This window comes from Chiloscyllium punctatum, chromosome 2, assembly GCF_047496795.1.
Source record: "Chiloscyllium punctatum isolate Juve2018m chromosome 2, sChiPun1.3, whole genome shotgun sequence".
Lineage (NCBI taxonomy): Eukaryota > Metazoa > Chordata > Chondrichthyes > Orectolobiformes > Hemiscylliidae > Chiloscyllium > Chiloscyllium punctatum.
The window spans coordinates 53,728,216-53,754,507 of record NC_092740.1 but is presented as its reverse complement, the minus strand read 5'-3'; the positions used below and the strand labels follow the sequence as shown (position 1 = coordinate 53,754,507).

General features: G+C 39.8%; 1 protein-coding gene across 2 annotated transcripts in view; it reads left to right on the top strand.

Annotated features, from left to right (window-relative positions):
* ccnh (cyclin H) overlaps positions 1-23,334 on the top strand; it is a 47,614-nt gene extending 24,280 nt beyond the window's left edge. For both annotated transcript variants that reach the window (XM_072582823.1, XM_072582832.1), the window contains exons 6-10: positions 8,758-8,921; positions 12,521-12,591; positions 17,789-17,900; positions 20,988-21,048; positions 22,878-23,334. In XM_072582823.1, the coding sequence (XP_072438924.1) occupies positions 8,758-8,921; positions 12,521-12,591; positions 17,789-17,900; positions 20,988-21,048; positions 22,878-22,916 (447 nt within the window). In that variant the 3' untranslated portion in view covers positions 22,917-23,334. The remainder of the gene's footprint in view (positions 1-8,757; positions 8,922-12,520; positions 12,592-17,788; positions 17,901-20,987; positions 21,049-22,877) is intronic.
* Positions 23,335-26,292: the final 2,958 nt, after the last annotated feature.

Genomic DNA, 26,292 nt, shown 5'->3' with positions numbered 1-26,292 from the left:
CAATTAAAAGACATTTGGGTAGATACATGAATAGGAGAGGTTTAGAGGGATATGAGACAGGAGCAGGCAGGTGAGACTAATTTAGTTTTGGGATTATGTTCAGCACGGACAATGAAGGGTCTGTTTCCGTGCTGTGTGATTCTATGCCTATGAAGAATTGACCCCTGGCTGATTTCTGTTAAAATTCCATTTCCCATTCTATTCTGACTTCAAGTTAAACATTTTAAAGTGCAACTATTTATGAAATGTGACATTCAAGGCACCTCACTGAAGACAGAGGAATTCAGAGCTGGAATAGATCTTTTTTGGCTTGCTGAGCCTGCTCATCCAGTCAACACTCATGGCTGATCTACTTTCTCCATTGCATCTTCTCTTAAAATTCACATGCGCCTTCATTTCCTGAGTGTGTTAAACTCCATTGACCTCTGTTGTGAATAGTAATTTGTTTGCAGTCTTGAAAATTGTCACTATTAGTTGTGCATTGATTCCTGGAGGAGCTTGTGTTGAAACAGGGTTTCTTCTGGGATCTATATAACCTTGTGGTCAAGTAGGAAGTTACCTATAAGAAACCTGCAGAGGAGTAAGGCATTTGTCCCCTCGAGTTTGCTCTGTTATTCATTCGAATCATGGCTGATTCAACATTCCTCACGTCCGTTTTCCTGCCCTTTCTCCATAACCCTTGATTCTCCTACTGATCAAGAATCTACCTATCTCAGCTGTAAGTATATACAAGGACTCTGACCCATGCAGCTCTCTGTGGCAAGGACTTCCAAAGACACACAACCCTCTGAGAGAAGAAATTCTTCATCAACTCAATCTTAAATTGACGTTCCTTTATTCTGAGACTAGGTCCTCTGGTCCTAGACACTCCCCATGAGGGGAAACATCTTCTCGGCATTTAGCATGTCAAACCCTTAAAGAATCTTCTGTTCAAAGTCTGTGAGAAGATTTGTAGCTGGGGTGCTCGTTGTTGTGGTTGTGTTCGCCGAGCTGGGAATTTGTGTTGCAGACGTTTCGTCCCCTGTCTAGGTGACATCCTCAGTGCTTGGGAGCCTCCTGTGAAGCGCTTCTGTGATGTTTCCTCCGGCATTTGTAGTGGTTTGAATCTGCCGCTTCCGGTTGTCAGTTCCAGCTGTCCGCTGCAGTGGTCGGTATTTTGGGTCCAGGTCGATGTGCTTATTGATTTGAATCTGTGGATGAGTGCCATGCCTCTAGGAATTCCCTGGCTGTTCTCTGTTTGGCTTATCCTATAATAGTAGTGTTGTCCCAGTTGAATTCATGTTGCTTGTCATCTGCGTGTGTGGCTACTAAGGATAGCTGGTCGTGTTGTTTTGTGGCTAGTTGGTATTCATGGATGCGGATCGTTGGCTGTCTTCCTGTTTGTCCTATGTAGTGTTTTGTGCAGTCCTTGCATGGGATTTTGTACACTACATTGGTTTTGCTCATGCTGGGTATCGGGTCCTTCGTTCTGGTGAGTTGTTGTCTGAGAATGGCTGTTGGTTTGTACGCTGTTATGAGTCCGAGTGATCGAAGTAGTCTGGCTGTCAGTTCGGAAATGCTCTTGATGTATGGTATTGTGGCTAGTCCTTTGGGTTGTGGCATGTCCTCATTCCGTTGTCTTTCCCTTAGGCATCTGTTGATGAAATTGCGGGGGTATCTGTTGTTGGTGAATACATTGTAGAGGTGTTCCTCTTCCTCTTTTTGCAGTTCTGGTGTACTGAAGTGTGTTGTGGCCCTTTTTGAATAGTGTCTTGATGCAACTTCTTTTGTGTGTGTTGGGGTGGTTGCTTATGTAGTTTAGGACTTGGTCTGTGTGTGTGGCTTTCCTGTAAACCTTTGTGGTGAATTCTCCATTCGGTGTTCTCTGTACCATCACGTCTAGGAATGGGAGTTGGTTGTCCTTTTCTTCCTCTCTAGTGAATCGGATTCCTGTGAGTGTGGCGTTGGTGATCCGGTGTGTGTTCTCTATTTCTCTGTTTTTAATGATTACAAAGGTGTCATCCACATATCTGACCCAGAGTTTGGGTTGAATTTGCGTAAGACTGTTTGTTCTAATCTTTGCATTACCGCTTCTGCTATGAGTCCAGAGATGGGTGAGCCCATGAGTGTGCCGTTGATTTGTTCACATATTTGGTTGTTGAATATGAAGTGTGTTGTGAGGCACGGGTCCAGTAGTTTGAGTATACTGGCCAAGGGACTCAACTACAACCACACGGATGCCAAGACAGCAGACTTCCTAGCAGCACTAGAATGCACACTCAGGAACGGAGAATTCGCCACAAAGGTATACAGGAAAGCCACACACACAGACCAAGTCCTAAACTACGAAAGCAACCACCCCAACACACAAAAGAAGTTGCATCAAGACACTGTTCAAAAGGGCCACAACACACTGCAGTACACCAGTACTGCAAAAAGAGGAAGAAGAACACCTATACAATGTATTCACCAAAAACTGATACCCGCGCAATTTCATCAACAGATGCCTAAGGGAAAGACAACGGAATGAGGACATGCCACAACCCAAAGGACTAGCCACACTACCATACATCAAGAGCATTTCCGAACTGGCAGCCAGACTACTGCGACCACTAGGACTCATAACAGCACACAAACCAACAGCCACTCTCAGACAACAACTCACCAGAACGAAGGACCCGATACCCAGCATGAGCAAAACCAATGTAGTGTACAAAATCCCATGCAAGGACTGCACAAAACACTACATAGGACAAACAGGAAGACAGCTTACGATCCGCATCCATGAACACCAACTAGCTACGAAACGACACGACCAGTAGCCACACAGGCAGATAACAGCAACATGAATTTGACTGGGACAACACTACTATTATAGGACAAGCCAAACAGAAAACAGCCAGGGAATTCCTAGAGGCATGGCACTCATCCACAGATTCAATCAATAAGCACATCGACCTGGACCCAATATACCGACCACTGCAGCGGACAGCTGGAACTGACAACCAGAAGCGGCAGATTCAAACCACTACAAATGCCGGAGGAAACATCACCGAAGCGCTTCACAGGAGGCTCCCAAGCACTGAGGATGTCACCTAGACAGGGGACGAAACGTCTGCAACACAAATTCCCAGCTCGGCGAACAGAACCACAACAATCTTATGTTTCAATTAGATCACCTCTCATTCCTCTAAATTTCAATGATCGAGTCCCATTGGTAAGTGAAATCACTTTGTAAAAAAAAAACTACAAGAAATATGTAAATTGTGCTAACAATACTTATAGTTTGCCACCAATTCTACTTCTTGAACTTCACACTCTGACCTCCTCATCACTACAAAATACTCCATCCCTGACCTCTGTGGCTCCAAAGCCTCTGTACATGTCTGACCCTTTGATTTGCTCCAGGATTGTCAAAGTGCAGTTCCTGATGGTGCAGGTGGCTGAGCTGACATTAATATCTTCCTTTTTAAAATGACTGTTGAATCTTCTCTTCCTGCCTCTTGCAACTCTTCTTGATTCCTTCCTGACAGTGGAGGGTTTGGGAAAGGGAAGCTACATTCAAACTTCCAGTTTTGGATTGAATCTTGATCTTTTAAAAGGAATTTCCAGAATGGGGAGTGAAAAGAGAGGAATCAGGCAGATTGAGGTTGGTAAACAGGGTGGATTAGTGAAGGTAAGAGATTGAGTGTCAAAAGTTTGGGAAGAGGGAGACATTGTAAGTTAGAGCTCAGGCCACTTGAGATAACTCCCTTCCTGGCAAGACTGCCATCTACCAAGTTGACATCCTTGCTAATATATGATATATTAACATATAAAATCATGCACTTAAGGAAATTACATGAGAGAAAAATTGGACAAGTTTGTATTGTTTCCTTGAAAAGAGAAGCTAAGGGGCGACTTAATTGAACTGTACAAAATAACAACAAACTTGGATAGAGCTGACAGGAAACAGCAGTTTTCCTTCCAAGAGAGGTGAATTACTATGGTGCACAGATGTGTGGTAATTGGTAGAAGAATTAGAGGACATCAGAAAGGTATTTTTACACAGAGAGTGGTGGGTGTCTTGAACTCCCAGTCTGGTGGTTGAGGCAGAAGCCCTTTTCACCTGTGCATTTGAGGAGCAATTTCTGAAAAGTGGGATTAGACTGGGTTCTAATTTATTCAGCTAGCATAGACATTGGTCTCGATGCTCTTTTCTGTGCTGTAAGTTTTCTCTAAATTCTACTTTTCTATAGTTCTATGTTCAAATCCTTGAAATAGTCTTTTGCCACTCACCAAATCTAATGTGTCCCTGTTCAGTAGCTTTGAAATTAAATTATACTTGATGTATTTGATAAAATATAAAAATGAAAACTCTGCTATGTAAGTTGATTTATTGTCATTTAGATACAGTGAAAAGTGTTGATTTGCATGCTATACAGGCAGACTGTACATAGTGCATCATGATAGAAGAACAGAGTATAGAATACAGTATTTCAGACACAAGGTGCAGTGAGCGATCAGAATGAACATTTGAGAGGTCCACGCAAAAGTCTGATAACAGTGGGCAAGAAGCTGTTCTTGAATCTAGTTTTGCATGTATTCAAACTTCTATATCTCCTATCTGACACAAGAGGGTGGAAGACAGTATAGCCAGTGTGGGAAGGGTCTTTGATTACGTACGTTGCTTTCCCGAGGCAATGAGAAGTATAGATGGAACCAACATGGGTGGACGAGGGCATATTGTTGGTGATCATCACTCCCAGGAACTTGACATTCTTGACCATGTCCACCTCAGCACCATTTGAAGATGGGCATACCTTCCACTTCCCTTGCTGATATCAATGACCAGCTCCTTTGTTTTGCTGACGTTGATGGAGTGATTATTGTCTTTACACTATGCCGCTAAGCACTCAATTTCTTTCCTGTATTCTGCCTTGATGTTGTTTGAAATCCAACCTAAATGCTGGTGTCATCAGCAAAATTGTAAATAGAGTTGGGGTGGAATTTGGCCAAAATGTTGACTGTATTAGGAGTATAGTAGGGAGTTGAGTACGCAGCCTAGTGGGACATCAGTGTTGAGGATTATGATGGAGGAGTTGTTGTCGCCTGTTCTTGCCAATGGCAGTTTATGGGGGTCTGGAAATTGAGAATCCAGTTAGTGGGGAGCTGAGACCTAGGTCTCAGAATTTAGAGATGATTTTGTTTGGAATTGTGATGTTGAAGATGGAGCTGTAGCCAAAAGGTAGGAGTCAGATTTGGGATTCCTTGTTATCCAGATGTTCCAGGAATGAATGTAGGGCCAGGCAATGGTGTCTACTGTGGACCTGTTGGTCTGGTAGGTGAACTGCAAAGGAGCAAAGCAACTTGGTAGCTGGAGTTAATGTGAGCAACTAGGAAAATCATTCAGCTTTCAGTTCAGTGTCATGATAGGAAGTGATATTTTACATTTATCTTTAAAGAGCTGCAATGTAATACTTTTAATTAACTTTCTATTTGTTTATTTATGCACAGCTGGCCATCAAATTATTAACACATGAGGACACTCAGTAGAGTGCACTTCTCCATTATGCTGTGTTAACGAAATGTGTATTGTAGTTGCAGAGCTGTTGAGGTTTTTCTCTTCCTGATTGGGGATCTGTAGCTACAAAGCTTGAAAAAAAGTGGTTCAGTACAGCGGCACGTTGGCTCAGTGGTTAGCACTAATGCCTCACGAGGGACTCTGGTTCAATTCCAGCCTCGGGTGACTGTCTTTGTGGAGTTTGCACATTCTCCCCATGTCTGTATGGCTTTCCTCCCACAATCCAAAGATGTGCAGGTCAGGCGAATTGGTTATGCTAAATTGCCCAAAGGGTAGGGGAATGGGTCTGGGTGGGTTACTCTTTGGAGGGTCGGTGTGGACTTGTTGGGCCGAAGGGCCTGTTTCCACACTGTAGGGATTCTAATTCTAATTCTAAAATCTCACTGAATTCACCCTCATCCAATAACCTGTTCTAAAAGCTCTGTTCGGCTGTGATAAACTCCAGTATCATAGCTGAGACAATCTAAAAGCTTCTAAAATAATCAACCATGTTCTCGGTAAAACCACTTAACTTTTTAAAAGGTCTTTTTTGCCCTTTAATATCTCATGTTAATGGACACTTCAACAAATTGCAGGTTCCTGATCTACATCTTTGCCAAAACCTAGTCCATTCTTCCTCAGGAAATATCCTGTACAGTGAAGCAATTTTCATTGAATTCCTTCTTAGTTTTTGAGATGTATATTTTTGCAGACAGGCCAACAGAAGTGAAGACATTATCCCTGTCCACCTGATTGCAATAAAAATAAATTGCTCCAAGCTATTACCATGAGACTGACTGACTGACTGACTGATTACTTGATATTGCTTCATCTGGTTAATGCTTTTGTCAGTTTACCAGAGTATTTCACATTGGAATTCTTACTGAAAGTATGATAGTTGTAAAACTTGTTTTTTAGCACAAAAAACGTATTGTATGTCTTAGTCCCTGTACCTTTTTAGGATTTACTCAAGATTTTAATGTTATGGATTGATATTTATTGTCTCCGTTTAAATGGTTATGTCCCTCAGTTAGCTTTATTAACATGATCAGATCTCCAAACAGTGTTTCAGTCAGTAAGACAGCATTGAAATATTATTTTTGCTTTATGTGGAGAAACCCATTCCAGTTTCATCGGGTGTGATTTCAATGGTTGATTGGAATAAACCGCTTAGACCAGTCATTCCTAATTCAGAATTAAGTAATCTTGTCTTAGATTAGATTAGATTAGATTATTTACAATGTGGAAACAGGCCCTTCGGCCCAACAAGTCCACACCGCCCCGCCGAAGTGTAACCCACCCATACCCCTACATCGACATCTACCCCTTACCTAACACTACGGGCAATTTAGCATGGTCAATTCACCTGACCTGCACATCTTTGGACTGTGGGAGGAAACCGGAGCACCCGGAGGAAACCCACGCAGACACTGGGAGAACGTGCAAACTCCACACAGTCAGTCACCTGAGGCGGGATTTGAACCCGGGTCTCTGGCGCTGTGAGGTAGCAGTGCTAACCACTGTGCCACCGTGCCGCCCCTTAATTATAAAAAATGTGCACGTTTAACTTCCAGTTCAGTTTGAAAAGAAGTTTTGACTAAATTTAAACAGATTTAAACCAGAGATGAGGAGAAATTAAGAACATAAACAGAAATTGCCAGAAAAGCTCTGCAGGTCTGGCAGCATCTGTGGAGTGAAATCAGTGTAAACGTTTTGGGAAGAGTGACATGTCCTCCAAACCCTGAGTTCGGAGGAAAGGTCACTCGACCTGAAAGGTTAACTCTGATTTCTCTCCTCCAGATGCTGCTAAGATCTGAGCTTTTCCAGTCATTTCTGTTTTTGTTTCTGATTTACAGCATCTGCAGTTCTTTCAGTTTTTGAGGAGAAATTACTTCTCTCAAAGGGTCATGAATCTGTGGAATTCCATACTCCAGTGTGCAATGGATGGTGAGTAGGTCAGTAAATTTAAAGGGAAGATAAACAGATTTTGAAGTAGTAATAGATTGAAACGTTATGAAGAGCAGGCATCAAAGTGAAGTTGAGGCTGAGATGGATCAGCCTTGATTGTATCAAAATGATAGAGTAGGCTTGAAGGTTTGAATTATCTGAGCGGCATGGTGACTCAGTGGTTAGTACTGCTGCGTCACAGTGCCAGGGACCCAGGTTTAATTCCAGCCTTGGGCGACTGTCTGTGTGGAGTTAGCACATTCTCCAAGTATCTGCGTGGGTTTCCTCCAGGTGCTCTGGTTTCTTCCCACAATCCAAAGATGTGCAGATTAGGTGAATGGACCGTGCTAAACTGCCCATAGTGTTCAGGGATGTGTAGGGTAGGTGCAATAGTCAGGGGTAAATATAGGGTAGGAACATGGGTCTGGGCGAGTTACTCTTTGGAGGGTTGGTTTGGATTTGTTGGGCTGAAGGGCCTGTATCCATTCTGTAGGGATTCTAATTCTACCTCCTACTCTTAATTATATTATGTTTCTTATTAAATAACATTGAGAGGTGATAATAAGGATCTTGTGTTGCTGTGACAGTGCCCTGTCTGTGGGCTAGAAGGTTTGGGTTCAAGTCCCACATGACCTGGAATTTTGTCACAACACATCCAACAGACAGATTGATTAAAAATGCCTAGAAAGGAGATGTGCATTTTGCCTCCCATGGCTCCCACTTTTGTTGGAGTACTATCCAAAAGAATCTTAAGATGGGTTTTGTTTTTTCTTAATGAGACTATAAGTTTCTACAGATTGTTGAGCATTATATTCCACAGAAAGGAACTTCTAATGCAAATGTAATTTTTGTTGTTAATATTGACATTAATAGAGCTGCAAAGCTGGTAAGGGGACTTGCCTGTGGATAGCTTGGCCATTGTTTTATTTCAAATTTAACACTGCAGTTAGTAATTTACTACAAGGTATGAAAGTTCCTACTGCTGTTTATTAATCTTAATGCTGTAACAAAGTGTTTGGCTATTTCTTTGTATAAGGTCTAAAGTTTTGCATTATCAACCTATCTAAAAGTTTTGAGGATCTATCTGTATATTGGTTTCAAATTGTATTTGCATTTGACAAGCCGCAAAAAAACACATTACTTTTTTCCTCAAATTAGAATGGATGATTTCTGTTGAGTTTCAAATTTGAAAACAAATTTCTTTTTTAAAAGTGAATTACTAAGTTGTAAGAAGTGAAAGTTGTGGAAATACACTTTTCTCAATTTATTGCTATTTTCTTTCTGTTCAGGCTCGATACTCAGCGGTAGAAAATCCGGAAGCTCTGCGGAAAACAGCTGATGAATTTCTGAGCCGAGCAACTACAATTGATGTTGGTCTTCTTTTTACACCGTCACAGATAGCAATAGCAGCTATTCATTTCAGTGCCTCCAGGGCAGGCATTAATCTGGATAGGTACTGGTACCCTTGAAGATTTCAACTTGAGATAATTGGATTCAGACAACTACAAATTCAATGAGAATTGTAAATTTTATGAAAGTTGCTTGAGAATAGCTCGAAATGAGTGTTAGGAACAGAGGAAAATAGCAAGTTGAATTATAGATACACTGGATGTAAAAACCTTAAGTGCAAGAAGTGCTGAGATATTTATTTCATCGATACTCACAGGTGAGGTGCCGGAAGACTGGAGGTTGGCAAACGTGGTGCCACTGTTTAAGAAGGGCGGTAAAGACAAGCCAGGGAACAATAGACCGGTGAGCCTGACCTCGGTGGTGGGCACGTTGTTGGAGGGAATCCTGAGGGACAGGCTGTACATGTATTTGGAAAGGCAAGGACTGATTTGGGATAGTCATCATGGCTTTGTGCATGGGAAATCATGTCTTACAAACTTGATTGAGTTTTTTGAAGAAGTAACAAAGAAGATTGATAGCAGAGCAGTAGATGTGATCTATATGGACTTCAGTAAGGTGTTCGACAAGGTTCTCCATGGGAGACTGATTAGCAAGGTTAGATCTCACGGAATACAGGGAGAACTAGCCATTTGGATACAGAACTGGCTCAAAGGTGGAAGACAGAGGGTAGTGGTGGAGGGTTGTTTTTCAGACTGGAGCTGGAGGTCTGTGACCAGTGGAGTGCCACAAGGATCGGTGCTGGACCCTCTACTTTTTGTCATTTACATAAATGATTTGGATGCGAGCATAAGAGGTACAGTTAGTAAGTTTGCAGATGACACCAAAATTGGAGGTGTATTGGACAGCAAAGAGGGTTACCTCAGATTACAACAGGATCTGGACCAGATGGGCCAATGGCTGAGAAGTGGCAGATGGAGTTTAATTCAGATAAATGCGAGGTGCTGCATTTTAGGAAAGCAAATCTTAGCAGGACTTATACACTTCACGGTAAGGTCCTAGGGAGTGTTGCTGAACAAAGAGACCTTGGAGTGCAGGTTCATAGCTCCTTGAAAGTGGAGTGGCAGGTAGATAGGGTAGTGAAGAATGCTTTCCTTTCTTGGTGAGAGTATTGAGTACAGGAGTTGGGAGGTCATGTTGCGGCTGTACAGGACATTGGTTAGGCCACTTTTGGAATATTGCATGCAATTCTGGTCTCCTTCCTATCGGAAAGATGTTGTGAAACTTGAAAGGGTTCAGAAAAGATTTACAAGGATGTTGCCAGGGTTGGAGGATCTGAGCTACAGGGAGAGGCTGAACAGGCTGGGGCTGTTTTCCCTGGAGGATCGGAAGCTGAGGGGTGACCTTATAGAGGTTTACAAAATTATGAGGGGCATAGATAGGATAAATAGACAAAGTCGTTTCCCTGGGGTCGGGGAGTCCAGAACTAGAGGGGATAGGTTTAGAGTGAGAGGGGAAAAATATAAAAGAGACCTGAGAGGCAACTTTTTCACACAGCGGGTGGTACGTATATGGAATGAGCTGCCAGAGGATGTGGTGGGGGCTGGTACAATTGCAACATTTAAGAGGCATTTGGGATGGGTATATGAATAGGAAGGGTTTTGGAGGGATATGGGCCAGGTGCTGACAGGTGGGACTAGATTGGGTTGGGATATCTGGTCAGCATGGACGGGTTGGACCCAAGGGTCTGTTTCCATGCTGTACATCTCTGTGACTCTAAGTGCTGTTTTTTCCATGATTTGGGAAGTTGTTAGGTGTTAAGTAAGGTGGAAATGCAAGGGGAGAATTGGTAATGGAAGATGTACTCAATTCATTGTAGAATATTTATTGAATGAAATTCTGGAGTTCCAGATAATTCCAAATGGTTTGAAAATTTGTAATAAGTTGTAATTTTGGTAAAAGTTCAAAATATGTCTGAAATAAAAATCAGCTCAGGTGTGATTTTATTGGATGGTGGAGCAAGGTTGAATAACTGAGCGGCCTACTCTTCTGTTCCTTGTTTGTGTGTTTCTAATACTTCCTCAACTTACTGGATTGTGGTTCCTGGCTTGATCGTAATGCCCTTATATTTATGAACTATTAATTGTTATGAGGCTCCTTCATCATTAATGTTTAAAGAATTTTGGTCATTTGGAGTGCTGAACAGTATCTGCTTTTTGAACAGGTCATGGAAAGGGTGCTGGTACACTTTCCTTTTTTTTTCAGAACCATTTATTAAAATCTCATGGTTTAGGCTAATTAAATAGCCAAGTCTATGGAACCACTGGATTCATTGGAAATCACATGTCTGTGTTTATAGCTATCATGAGCTGTGGTGATTGTTATATTGCTGAGAATTCAAATGTGCTACAGCCTGCTGTGAAAAGGGGACAGAGAGTGAAGCTACTTAGCTTATCCTTTGCTTTTCTGATGAAGCATCTAGTGTGAGACTGAAAAAAAATGCAACCGTTCTCATGGAAAATAAAAACTGACACCTTGACAATTCTTGAATGAACTATGAACTAGTGATGATTGTCTCTGTCTCTATTTTGTAATACCATATGTGTGCTCGAACTCTGACTAAAAGCCCATCTTATCTTTTCCTTCAGACACTGACCATAATTGGCCCAAATGATTTTTTAAAGTCAATATTAATCTCTGCTGAGAAAGTTCTTCTTTGTCTTTCTTTTTAATTGGGGTCTGTGTGTGTGTGTGTGGACACAATGGGGTTATTTAGAGGGACAAGTATTTTTATTTTCATATTTCAAACTCTTATTCAACAAAGATGTGAAGCTGATTAAGTCTTGTTTTCACAAAAAAACAGCACTTGTTTGTCAAAGAAACCTAGTTGGTGGATCTTTTTGTCATACACCTAATGCAACTAAAGTCAAAAATAGCCATTTCAGTAATTGGGTAAAGCATTTATATTGATGGCCATGAAGTAGTGAGTCTAGAAGAAACTATACACTACTCCAACCTCAGTTGTAACACAATGCAGATGACTGTACCTAACAAATACAGGACTGTTTTTATAATTCTCTGTCACAACAGTGTGCTAAATAAAGGAATTTGTAGAATATTTAAAACCATAAAAAATACAAACAGGAGTAGGCAATTTGGCTTCTGAAGCCTGCTGTACAATTCAGTAGGATTGTGGCTGATCCAACATTCCCCACACTCATTTTCTTGTGTTTTCCCAGTATCCCTCAATTTCTCCTATTGATCAAGATTCTATCTATCTCAGCCCTAAATATACACAATGACTCTGCCTCCACAGCTCTCTGTGGCAATGAGGTTCAAAGATTGACAACCCTCAGAGTAGAAATTCCCCCCCTTATCTCAGTCTTAGACTGACAACTCTTTATTCTGAGACTACTCAGACAATTGTAATGCAAGTTGCGTGGATGGATTTTTATAAGGAGTTATTATGACTTCTAAGGGGTATAAAAGCTGCAAGATGTAACCTTGTTTTGGAAGCAATAGATTCTGATCAATCTGCTGAAATCTTTCCTTATAATGTTGTTGTGTTATTTGTCACTGTTGGAGGTATTTGGGCTTGCTGTGTTTGACAGTATTGTATTGACATGAGTAAATTAAATTTCATATCCTAGAGATCATTTAACTATTGTATCAAATTTTGTTTTAATTTTGTATTTCATTCTTTAGCTACTTGACAGAATGCCTTATGTTAAAAGACAACAATGAATGCCTGTCAAAACTGGTTGAAGTAATCCGGCGTAAGTAATCTTGCATAGTTTCTATGGTAAATTGATTTTATATTACCTGAAATAGTTATTAGTGAATTGAGATTAATTAGTTGTGTAATTTGACAGTTTTTGCCTAGTGGAAACTAGTCTTGTGGAGAAATTTTAAAAGTTCAGTTATAGTATTTGGAATATGATCCTCCCAACAGTTATAGAATTAGAGTTCTAAAGCACAATGAGCCATAAAGTCTGCTAAGCCTAATTTCTATTTTGCTTTGCTTTACTTAGATTTTAAGAAATTATTTTCAGTTTTCATAAAATGTCTGCACAATGCTACTACAACAATTTACAGTAGAGAATTCCAAATCTTTAACACCCTTTGAGTAAATATTTTGTTTCAACCTTTTGTTCTTTTTTTCAACTACTATATCTTTGTTTTCTAGTATTATTGTCTTACTGACTATCACTATTTACCCTATCCCAATTTCATAATATTTTAAACTCTTAACTTTTATCATGTCCAGTGAAATCAGTCATCATTTTTCAAGTCAAACTTTAGAACTATAACTTTTTATCTCTGGTTTGTTTGTCAATCTACCCAGCACCTATTAAATTCTTTTATATCTTTCCTATCTCAGAGTACAAGCAATGGAATCAGAAGGTTGCCATGAAATTTATGGTATAGGTGGCAGCTCTTTTGAAAGAGCTATCCAATAAGTCCTATTCTCTGCTCTTGCCTTATACTCCAACAATTGTGTGGAAAGAAAAATATTTCACAATGAAGATGGTTGTTAGTTGGTGAAAGCATTAAAAAAATTGCACATGTGGATTTTTGAAAGATGTTCTATCAAAGAATCCCATAGCACAGGAATAGGCCCTTTGGCACACGATGCTAGAATCATAGAATCTCTACAGTGTGGAAACAGGCCCTTCAGCCCAACAAGTCCACACTGACCCTCTGAAGACTATCTAACCCAAACCTATTCCCATACCCTATTCTTCTACATTTACCCCAACTAATGTACCTAACCTCCACATCCCTGTGCATAGCCAGTTCACCTAACCTGGACAACTTTGGATTGTGGGAGGAACCCCAAGCAGACATGTGGAGAATATGTGAACTCCACATACAGTCGCCTGAGGCTGGAATCGAACCCAGGCCCCTGGCACTGTGAGGCAGCAGTGCTAACCACTGAGCCACTGTGCCGTCCCACTGGGCCACCATGCTGTTTGATTTGGAGTATGTTATGTCGAACATAACTCCAAATTGAACTAATCCCTTCTGCCTGCCCTTGGTCCATATCCCTGTATTCCTTGCATATTCATATGCTTATTGAAAAGTCCCTTAATCACTCCTATCATATCTCACAGCCACTTCTCACAGCATGTTCCAGAATCCAACCACTTGCTTTCTCTAAAAAGAAAGACTTTCCCTTCACATCTCCTTTGAACTTACCCTTCTCTCCTTAAAGGCATGCTCCCTGGCTTTACACATTGCAACTCTGGGGCAAAGGATACTGACCGCCAGCTCAATCTGAGTTTTTCTAGCCTCTCCTTTATAGCTTACACCCTCTAATCCAGGCAGCATCCTGGTAAACCTCTTCTGCACCCTCCCCAAAGCCTCCACATACTTCCTGTAATGTGGCGACCAGAATTGAGTACAGTACTCTAAGTGAGGCCTCATCAAAGTCTTATCACACTACAACCCGATGTCCTGATTCTTGTACTCAGTTCCCTGACCAATAATGGCAAGCTTCCCATATGCCTCCTTTTATTACTTTCGTGGCCATGTGCAGGAAGCTATGGACTTGAACCCCAAGATCCCTCTGTACCTCAGTGCTGCTCAGGGCCTTGTCATCATCTGCATACTTTTCCTTAACATTTGATCTCCCAAAGTGCAGCACCTCACACTTACCCAGATTAAACTCCACCTGCCGTTTTTTCGCTCATATCTGCAACTCATCTATATTCCACTGTAAGTTTTGACAACCTTCTATGCTATCCATAACTCCACCGATTTTTATATCATCTGCGAACTTACTAACTCTCACATTTACATTTTCATCTAAATCATTTATTTATATAACAAACAGCAAAGGTCCCAGTACGGATCCCTACGAAACACCACAGTCATCGAACTCTAGCCTGTAATGCACCCTTCCATCACTATCGTCTGCCCTGTATGGGGAAGTCAATTCTAAATCTACGCAGCCAATTCACCATAGATCCCATAAATCTTCTGGATGAGCCTGCCATGATGGACTTTGTCGAAAACCTTACTAAATCCATGTAAACATCTTCTGCTTTACCCTCATTGATCACCTTATTCACCTCCTCTCAAAATTCAATCAAGTTACTAAGACATGACCTGTCCTGCACAAAACCATGCTGACAGTCCCTAATTAGGCTTTGCTTTTCCAAATGTGTATAAATTCAATCCCTAAGAATTGTCTCCAGTAGCTCCCCACCACTGATACAAGACTCACTAGTCTATCATTTCCTGGAGTGTTCCTATTTCCCTTGAACAGAGGAACAGATTAACTACTCGCCAGTTTCTGGGACTCCTCCAGTGGCTAGTGAGGATCAAGGATCTTGGTCAAGGCCCAGCAATCTCTTCTGTAGCCTCTCTCAATAATCTGTCAGGCCCTGAGAACTTACCCATTTAATGCTTTGCAAGAGACCTAGCACCATTAATTTCTTGATCTCAAAATACCCTATCATGCTCTACAAACACTTGTTATTCTCCATATCCTTCTCCTGTGTGAATGTTAACGTTCAGTACTCATTTAGGATCTTGCCTACAATCTCTGCCTCCAAGTGTAAGTTCCTTCCTTTCGCCTTGAGTGATCCTATTTATCTAGTTCTCCCTAGTTATCCTCATTTTAATGAATCGATAGACATTAGAAAATTTGAAGCCCGTGAGATTACTGGGGCATTGACAGTTTGGGCAGGGATAGAATAAGGACAATAATACTTATTTGTTTATAAATAGAAGTGAGGTTTATAGTGACATTCCTCAGAGATTGAGAGAGATTAATGCTGTTTTTAAATATGTATTTATGTCCTGGCTTTAGATATAAAGGGCACAATTTTAAGCTTTGTGGATGATATGAAATTCAAAAATATTGCACAGTGAGAAGAGATTTAACTGACTTCAAGAGGGCATTCACTGTTGAAATGATCAAATACAGGACTGATGAAGTTTTTAATGTAGAAGTAATGTGGCTTTGTAAGCGGGGACATTGGATATAAAACCAAGGAAGCCATTCTAAACCTTTACAATTTTTCAGGTAGGCCTCAGATAGTGTTAATATGGCCAGTTCAAACCATTGCACTTTAGAAAGGATATCACAATCTTTTGATAAGATATAGACAATGCTTATCAGGATGAATTAGGGAAGTAGGTATTTATTTGAGTAGAGAGACTAGAGAAGTTGAATAGTGCTTGGAGCACAAATGATCAAGGAGAATTTTAATACTTGTGTTCAAAACTGTAATGACCAGAAACCAGTTGAAGTTCCCCAATTTATTAAAATCCTCAGGTTATTAATGGTGAGAGATGAACTGGTACTCTTTTATTTGCATGGCCCTTTGGGTTGGTCTCAACAAGATTGGTTGTAAGGAATTCTCTCCCATGTAGATGCATTTCTCCCAGGCCAAGTTAATTTCTGGTTTAAAAGGAACCAATTTTATCAAGCTTGCTTGAATCAATGAAAGAGAGCATAAAATGGAGAAAAAAAGAAATAACGTGCATGCATGTAGACACATGAAAAATGAGTCCAAAAGAAGCTAAATTAGAAGGTCAGTTGTTAGGTTGTTCAAGAACAGTAGATAGTGGAATGTTTATAGTTGAACAGTTGTTTTCAAAAGTTTTCACTTGTTAGCTGAAGTTTTGTCCCAATTCCATTTTAACAACCTTCTAGTTGGCTTTCAGGACTGAGTGAGAGAGCTCTTTACCTGCCACAGGGTGACCAGTGGATGACTTTCACAGTACACTTGTGTTTGAGTGCATGCTAGTACACATGAGTACTTCATCCTATCACATGCAGACCAGGATTGAATCACTATCCATGTGTACTCTTGAAAGGGGAAACCACATGCCTCATCCAGATGGCCGCTGGATTTATATTTGTTGTCCTCTTTTGATTGTAGCTCCTCTTCTTAAAAAATACATTTTGTAATTAAAAGTCCAGTATGTCCATAGGTGATCCAGGGTTATGATCTGTGGTCATGACAAAATAGTGAGGGATTTTAATAGAAAAAAATAAGGAGAAGCCTTTTTATCATAGTAGAAGGATGACAATTAACTGAAGGATACAAATTTTGCATAGTAAGCACTGGAGAGGAGATGACCGTTTAAATGCCACATATTAATGCAATCTGGAATTCACTAGTTTTTGGAAAAACACTGCATTCCTTTTCAAGTAAATTAACAAATAGTGCTATGGGAAGAAAGTAAAGGAGTGAAACTAAGAAAAGCTGGGAGAGGCATGAAGGACCAAAAGCTTCCTTTTGCATTGTGTTATTGTAATTCCAGTTTTATTCTTTGTCCATTGTTTCAGGCAGTGGATTCCCAACAATCGTAATGCTAATTGCAGCCAACCTAATATGAGTGCTTTTATTAAGTCCATGCATTTGTAATCTGTGCCAGTAATCTATTTGCCTTTCCTATGCGATGCATTGGAAGGTTGTATTATCTGTAAACCAATGTCATCTGTTCTATATATATTTCAGACCAAATATGAAGATTATGAATTCATGTTTTCTAAATTGCATTATATCTGCTCAACTTGCAATTCTTTCTACATTCAGCAATTTTACATAAACCATTTTGGAACACCTTGGCTTTCTGCTCTCTCCCACCCTGCAATATTCATGTCCAAATAATTTATGCATATAGTAAATAAGGGCAACCCAGAATGTGTACCTGTGAGAAACATCTTTTGAGGAACCTTTTTTTTTTTGCCTTTTACCTTTTGCTAGTATACATCAACTTGCACTCTATATTCCACGTTCCATTGTCTTTGTTATAAGTTTTTTCATATGGTATACTATATCAAATCCATATAAAACACATGCACATGTTTTCTTAGAAATGTCATTTTTCATCTGGTAGTTTAATTCCATTTTTTAAAATGAAGTCCTATAATTTACATTTTAATGATTTTTTTTTAAAACTTGAGGAAGACTTCTGAAGCCATTATATTGTATGATGATTAATACTGAGCAGGTATAAAGACTCTAGTGAAGAAATATGATCCTCCCAGACCTGAAGAAGTAAACCTGCTGAAGCAGAAACTCGAACACTTACATAGCTTGGATCTTGGCATCATTACAAGTTTGTAAGTATTAACAAGAAAAAAGTAAAATCAGTCCGGTTTCAGTGATTTCATGAAAGTCAGCTAGATTTTAGCTGTGTTGGTTAAGTAAAAGATGGTAGACAAAATTCTAATTGAGCAGTGGAGGAGAGAGAAAGTTAAGTGAGAACCAGGCTGAACATAGAACGTCAGAGGGGAAGTATGAAAGGAAATTAAAATAGTTTGAAAAAAAAACTGTTAGTAGAATGTTATTATTTATTTTGAGGGTAAATCAATACAAAAGTGGGTAGATTACGCTTCAGTTATAGAGGAAGAATGTAAATATGTTAGAAGAATATCAGAGAGGGTTTAATAGACTAAGACTTAGAATGGGGTGGTTGTCTTATGAGGAAAGATTGGTCAGGCTAGGCTTGTATTGTTAGAAATCTAGAAGAAGAAGAAATGTCTTAATTGGAAAATGTAAGCATTTGACAGGTCTTGGCAGGATGAATGTGGAAAGGCTGTTTCATCTTGTAGGAGAATCTAAAACTAGGTGTTGCTGATGAAAAATAAGGGTTGTCAGTTTTGAGACATAGGATTTTTGTTGTTTTAAGTTTGACCATCTTTGGAAGTTTTCCTCAAAGGGAGGTGGCTGCAGAATCTTTGATATTCTTCATGTAGAGGTGGATAGATTATTGATAAGTAAGGTGAAAGATATTAGAAATAGATGGAAATTGAGTCATCAGGGCAGTTCACAATATTATTGAATGGTAAAGCAGACTCTAGGGACTAAATGGCCTCCTCCTACTCCTAATTCATATGATCACGTATAAAATATGAGAGGAGATGGCAGCTAACACAGAAACCTATGTAAATGTCTTCTAAGGACATACAAGTAATAAGAATATTGCCAACTGTTATCACCAAAAAGATGAGTTACATATGGAAGCAGATGACATTGCTGAGGTACTCAATCATAGAATGCCTACAGTGTGGTAACAGGCCCTTCAACCCAATAAGTCCACCCGACCCTTCGAAGAGTAACCCATTCCCCTAATCTATTACTCTACATTTACCCCTGACTAATGCACCTAACCTATACATCCCTGAACACTATGGGCAATTTAGCATAGCCAGTTTACCTAACCTGCACATCTTTGAGTTGTGGAAGAAAACCGGAGCACCTGGAGAAAACCCACGTAGGCACAGCGAGAATGCGCAAACAGCAGACACAGTCACCCGAAGCTGGATTTGAACCCAGGTCCCCTGGCACTGAGGCAGCAGTGCTAACCACTGATCTACAGTGCTGCCCCTGTGTTCTACCAACACATTTACATTCTTCCTCAGATCTACAGTGCTGCCCCTGTGTTCTACCAACACATTTACATTCTTCCTCAGATCTACAGTGCTGCCCCTGTGTTCTACCAACACATTTACATTCTTCCTCAGTAACTCCACCAATATGATGCACAATATTCTCATGTGGTCTTACTAATGCCCAATATAACTGAAGCATATTGTGTAATTTGCATCTCCCTTTATGAAGGAAGAAGATGCTTCTAAAGTCATAGTGAAAGAGGTTGGAATTTATGTACTGAAAGGATTAAAAAAATGATAAAGGAAATCTGCTGTACTTAAAAGTTAATCATTTACCCAGACCAGATGAGATGCATTCAATTGTGGAGGCACTGGCCATAATCCTCTAGTCCTCCTTAGATGTAGAATGGTGTCAGAGGACTGGAAATATGCAAAAATTACATGTTTGTTCAAACAAGGGATGTTAAGAATAGCCCAGGAAACAGACCAGGCTGTTTTATCTTGGTAATGAGGAAGTTTTTACAAAGTATAATGCATCACAAAATTAAAAGTTACTAGAGCAACTTTAGATTCATGAAGGGTTAGAAAATACAGAACTGATTTATTAAGGGATCAATTTCATTGCTTTTTTTTTGAATAAGTAACAAGATGTTGATTTAAGTTGTATGCGTTGATCGCAGATTCACAATTCACAGAATTTGATACAAAATGATACCATTCAGCTCATGCCTGCACTGGCTCTGAGCATAAATTTTCAGAATGCATTTGATGAAGTGCCTAATAACAGACTTATTGGTGAAGTTGAAGTCCATACAATATAATGGACAGTAGCAGCATGGTGCAATGTTGGTAGAGTGACAGTAAATAGAAGTTGGTGTTAAATTATTATATTTTAAAGTTTCACATTTACTGGTATTTGAATAGGAGAAAGTGAGGACTGCAGATGCTGGAGACCAGAGTTGAAAAATGTGGTGCTGGAAAACACAGCAGGCCAGGTAGCATCTGAGGAGCAGGAGAATCGACGTTTCGGGCATAAGCCCTTCTTCAGGAATCAGGATGCCTGAAGAAGGGCTTATGCCCGAAACATCTATTCAACTGCTCCTCGGATGCTGCCTGGCCTGCTGTGTTTTTCTAGCACCACCTTTTTTAACGCTAGAATTTGAATCCCTACCTTTCTCAATGTATATTAGCAGCCTAGAGGTGGGTGCAGGAGGGATTGTCAAAATTTGCAGATGTACAAAATTTGAAAGTATTGTGAACTATAAAGTGGGTAATGATAGACTTCAAGAGTACAGAGGCAATGGAATGGGTACATATTGGAGCAATTTAATGCTGAATAATGTAAAATGATGACTCTGCATTTCTTAGAGTGCTTAACGAGAACAAAGATTACATCATGAAGAAAATTAGTGGATGACTAGATAACTAATATATTGTTGTCTAGATTAAACAATTCCAAGCAATCAAAACCAGTTTATTTTCTGCCAGTCATGAGTTTTTGTGTTTCCTTATTTCTGTGAGATTACACTGCTGTTAGAAATACTTGGTCATGATGCGTCAACTGGCATGAGGTGTGGGACACTATGAACCACCGGGGCTTTTACTTGTCCATCAAATCTGTGTTGTTTGTTATCTGACTCTCAAATTACAATTGAGGCATATAAAATAATAATTGCACTGTTGTTCAGACGGTTATATTTACTTTACATTTTGACTGCAGCTGGAGGAGATTTTTATACTTGTTTTCCATTTACACATTACAGTGCATAGTCAGTAAGTATTTGTTATCCAACTCTGCTTCTCTGTTGAAAACAGAAAGAAGAGGAAAGGTTATGAAGAAGATGGAACAATTTCCAAAAAACCAAAAATGGAAGAGGTTAGTAAAGTTTATTTGTAAAGTAAAAGTCAAGTGCAGATGCTGTAAATTAGAAGCAAAAAGCTCAGCAGGTCTGGCATCTGTGGAGAGAAATCAGAGTTAACATCTTGAGTTGAGTGACTCTTCCTCAAAACTGAGTTAACTCTGAAAAGTTAACTTTGATTTCTATCCAAGGTGCTGCTGACCTGCTGTGCTCTTCCAGCAATCTGTTTTGGTTGTTTTATAATATTTGCTCAGTATTTTTACATTAACATAAAAATTGTATCACTAAAGAATGTGCAAAATGATGTGAAATATCGACAGCTTGTTTTCTTAGTTTGTATGTTTTGTCCATTGTAGTATGCTTTAGATCAAACAGCATCAGTTGTGAGTAGTCAGATTAGGCTGGTCCTTGGGATCATCAAAACTGCTAATCATATTGCATTGCTTTGTTGACTGGATTAAAAAGTGAATGGAAAACACTCATCATGAGAAGATGATAGATCATGAGCAATGTGCTTCAGCTTTAGACATAGGTTTGACAAGGAAGAAAAGTGACTACAGCAGTGGAAACAATTTAGTTTCTAGTTATAGGAGGACTGTGCTATAGAGTACGTTTATTATACCTCTACCTCTATACAGAGGAACTTCCACTATCTGAGTAACACAGGTGGGGGAGTATTTTGTCAGATAACTGAATGTTTGGATAATCGAATGCCGGATAACACAGTTTAGCTAAGTATCATAACCTTGCGATCTTGCTGGATAATCCGAAATTTGGACAATCGAATGCTGGATAATCAAAGTTCCTCTGTATTGAACAGAACCGATAAGCTTCTGAGATGGACTAATACAGAACTACTCAAGTCAATCATTAGCAGCAGTTATCTCTCGAAGTATGGCTGTATAGAATAACAGTAATTGGAGAAGTTAGGTCAGTACTATTCGGATGTTAGACTATTTGCGTGCTGAGCCTTTGTGTACATTTTGCTAGGGTTATACTTAGCTAAGCATGTACTGATATTGGCAATAAACAATGTAAAACAAATACTGTTCTGAATCTGGTCAGCTACTGACATTTGCTAAAGGTGAAGATTCTACTCTATTACCTGCTCTATTAACTCAATAAATCATAATTTGGGCTAATTTATATGCTTCTGAATCCATCTCTGCAACTGATTAGGAAAAAAAACACATCAACTTGTGTGAAATTGTTTTTTATAAACATTTATGATCTCAAATAATGCTCATACCATAATTATTGAAATCTTTATCCATTTGTTTTGTTAAACTTGTTTAATTTTTAAAAATGTTTTCTTTGTTGGAATGGACTGATTCTAACTACTCTCAAACTAAGTTGATTGCGTATTGTTACATTTCCCAATACCACTATCTCCAATGCCCCTCAATGAATTGAAAAAAATGTCTTCACTTGCAAACCCTGCTCTAACTGCTGCAACATGTTTCAACAACTATCCTTGGCTTTGGATAATACGCTACAGGCAGCCTCCAGTTGCAAGTGGTTCCATTGCTAAATCCACTCATAAGTCAATTTATAAACCAGCCACAACTCAATTTGGGACAATATAAAATTGTCGCTTGTACGTATGAAGAAATATTTGTATGTCGGACCTTTTAAAATTACTATTCATATACTCCTGCATGCATAAGTCCGAGTGTTCGTCTACATTGGATTTTTGAAATCCAGACCCACTGTATTACAATTTGTACTTGTCTTGTTTCCTAACTCCTACTGCCTCTCCTCCATCAATATTTTTAGTAAAATGTTAATGATTTGTTGCTTTTATTATCATCAGACATGTAAACATTCTTTCCTGTTTTATTTGTAGGAAGAATGGAGTGATGATGATCTAGCTGATGCAATGTAAATTGCTTCTTGACTTGCATTTTGGAAATATTCATGGAGAAATAATTGCTGTGGTACTCTGATTTGACAATTATTCTGAGACATAACATTCAGATGTGAGTCTGGAGACAACCGGGTTGTTCTTTTGGAAAGAAGAGTCAGAAGCCCAATGAGGTAAACTGAAGCTGCAGACCATATGAGCAGACAGTACATAAGATACAACAGATTTTTTTCTGCAATTGACATTTGATGGTCTGTTTATTTTTTACTTAAAAATAAATTAGGTACTGTAAGTACTGTGACAAACTTTAAAGGAAATTTTAAATGATTGCATCGCTGAGGTGTTTCATTTGTCAATATCAGCATGTAATCTGTTCGGAAGTATGTTTTGTGTCCTATTTTCATTCTCCATATTTGAAATAAAATTATTATCTTCATGACGTAAGCTTGGAACATTTTTTCAATAAGCCCTTTGTTTTCTGTTTCAAGAAATTGAGTGAGAATAAGATTAGATTACTTAGTGTGGAAACAGGTCTTCAGCCCAACAAGTCCACACCAACCCGCTGAAGAGCAACCCACCGAGCCATTCCCCCATATTTACTCCTTCACCTAACACTATGGACAATTTAGCATAGCACATTTGTTTTTTGGATTGTGGGAGGAAACCGGAGCAGCCGGAGGAAACCCACGCAGACACTGAGAGAATGTGCAAACTCCACACAGAGTCACCTGAGGCGGGAATTGAACCCGGGACTCTGGCGCTGTGAGGCAGCAGTGCTAACCACTGTGTCACCGTGCCACCCGTAAAGGATTTTGCTTTTGTTCTTTTCTCAGATTTACATTCCACAGAATTGTTGGTTTGGATGCAAATTGTATCCTTGAAATAATACACAACTTTTTTTTTTACAATTAAGCTTATGTGAAATTGATTGTTTAATCCCATGTCTTCTATCACAATACTGAATATCTGATAACTATTGCAAACAATTTCAGTTAGATAGAAAGAGGAGACTACGTACCTCATGTTAAACAATTAAATCTGTAGCTTTATTAACTATTTTGATTTTGTTTAGATTTATGTATCTTTCTTTGCAACAGATTCATTTCTGTGACTGTAAAGAGAATTAAGACTGGACTTTCACATACTCAACAGTCTCCTTTTATTGTGGTTCAATTCCAAGTTTTGCTTTCAGACAGGTTATTTGGGCTATTCCACTGTAAGTTACATCATCAATTGTAACTGAGCTTCCCAAATGGGATGAGATTTTAGAGTTGTGAAATTGAGGTAACAGCAGTTGTTGAAGAGCTCAGGCTGGAAGACTGGAGGTTGGCTAATGTGGTGCCACAGTTTAAGGTGGTAAGGACAAGCCAGGGAACTATAGAGCAGTGAGCCTGACGTTGGTGGTGGGCAAGTTGTTGGAGGGAATCCTGAGGGACAGGGTATACATGTACTTGAAAAGGCAAGGACTGATTAGGGATAGTCAACATGGCTTTGTGCATGGGAAATAATGTCACACAAACTTGATTGAGTTTTTTTGAAGAAGTAACAAAAAGGATTGATGAGGGCAGAGCGGTGGATGTGATCTATATGGACTTCAGTAAGGCATTCGACAAGGTTCCCCATGGGAGACTGATTAGCAAGGTCAGATCTCGTGGAATACAAGGAGCCAGCTGGATACAGAACTGGCTCAAAGGTAGAAGACAGAGGGTGGTGGTGGAGGGTTGGTTTTCAGTCTGGAGGCCTGTGACCAGTGGAGTGCCATAAGGATCGTTGCTGTCCTCTACTTTTCATCATTTACATAAATGATTTGGATGTGAGCATAAGAGGTATAGTTAGTAAGTTTGCAGGTGACACCAAAATTGGAGGTGTAGTGGACAGCGAAGACGGTTACCTCCGATTACAACAGAATCTTGATCAGATGGCCCAGTGGGCTGAGAAGTGGCAGATGGAGTTTAACTTAGATAAATGTGAGGTGCTGCATTTTGGGAAAGCAAATCTTAGCAGGACTTATACACTTAATGGTAAGGTCCTTGAGAGTGTTGCTGAACAAAGGGACCTTGGAGTGCAGGTTCGTAGCTCCTTGAAAGTAGAATAGCAGGTAGATAGGATAGTGAAGGAGGTGTTTGGTATGCTCTCCTTTATTGGTCAGAGTACTGAGTACAGGCATTGGGAGGTCAGCTGCAGCTGTATAGGACATTGGTTAGACAACTGTTGGAATATTGCATGCAATTCTGGTCTCCTTCCTATTGGAAAGATGTTGTGAAACTTGAAAGGGTTCAGAAAAGATTTACAAGGATGTTTCCAGGGTTGGAGGATTTGAGCTATGGGTAGAGGTTGAATAGGCTAGGGCTGTTTTCCCTGGAGGATCGGAGGCTGAGGGGTGACCGTCTAGAGATTTATAAAATCATGAGGGGCATGGATAGGATAAATAGACAAAGTCTTTTCCCTGGGGCGGGGGAGTCCAGAACTAGAGGGCATAGGCTTAGTGTGAGAGGGGAAAGATATAAGAGACCAATGGGGCAACCTTTTCACGCAGAGTGTGGTACGTGTATGGAATGAGCTGCCAGAGGAAATGGTGGAGGCAAGTACAATTGCAAAATTTAAATGGCATCTGGATGGATATATGAATAGGAAGGATTTGGAGGGATATGGGCCAGGTGCTGCAGGTGGGACTAGATTGGGTTGGGATATCTGGTTGGCATGGACGGGTTGGACCGAAGGGTCTGTTTCCATGCTGTACGTCTCTGACTCTGAATGTTAATAGCTGCAAGGCCCCTTTAGGTAATTTTTCTTCAATCTGTTGGTGGCTTGTCTTCACAGACAGATTTTCAAGGCTTACTTGCTGCTGCAAAACATGCCTGTGAAAAGTGAATCTTTTTCTTAAGGTGTACGTGCAGACTAAATAATACCTACCCACCCACCTGCTCCCAACTCAAGCTGAACCTATCCCTTTTGTCCCTCTAAGTTCACACACAGTTTAGGCATTAAAATGGGTCATATTGGGAAGATGTTTGGAAATCACTGTTCTAATATCTTAACAGAAGGAAGAAACCATTTTTAATATTGGTTGTAGTTGTGTGTGATACCTTAACATAATAATGTCCCAACATTTTTCCAGCCAAATCTCTTAGAGCCATGTGAAGTTTGATTCTGAGGAGAATGCTAAGGAGGATAGCAATGTGAAGAACTATGTGGAGAAAATTGCACAGATTAGGACCTACACATTTGAAAATATAGCTGATAGTATGAAGGAAATGGGGGTGGAGGAGTGTCTATAATTGACAGTGAATAACTTTTGAAGTTGTAGAGCTTTAGATGGTAGGCCAGGGTGAGTTTATGGAAAGATTTGATCACAAATTTAGATATTTTAAATGAGGCTATCCTGGACTATGAAACA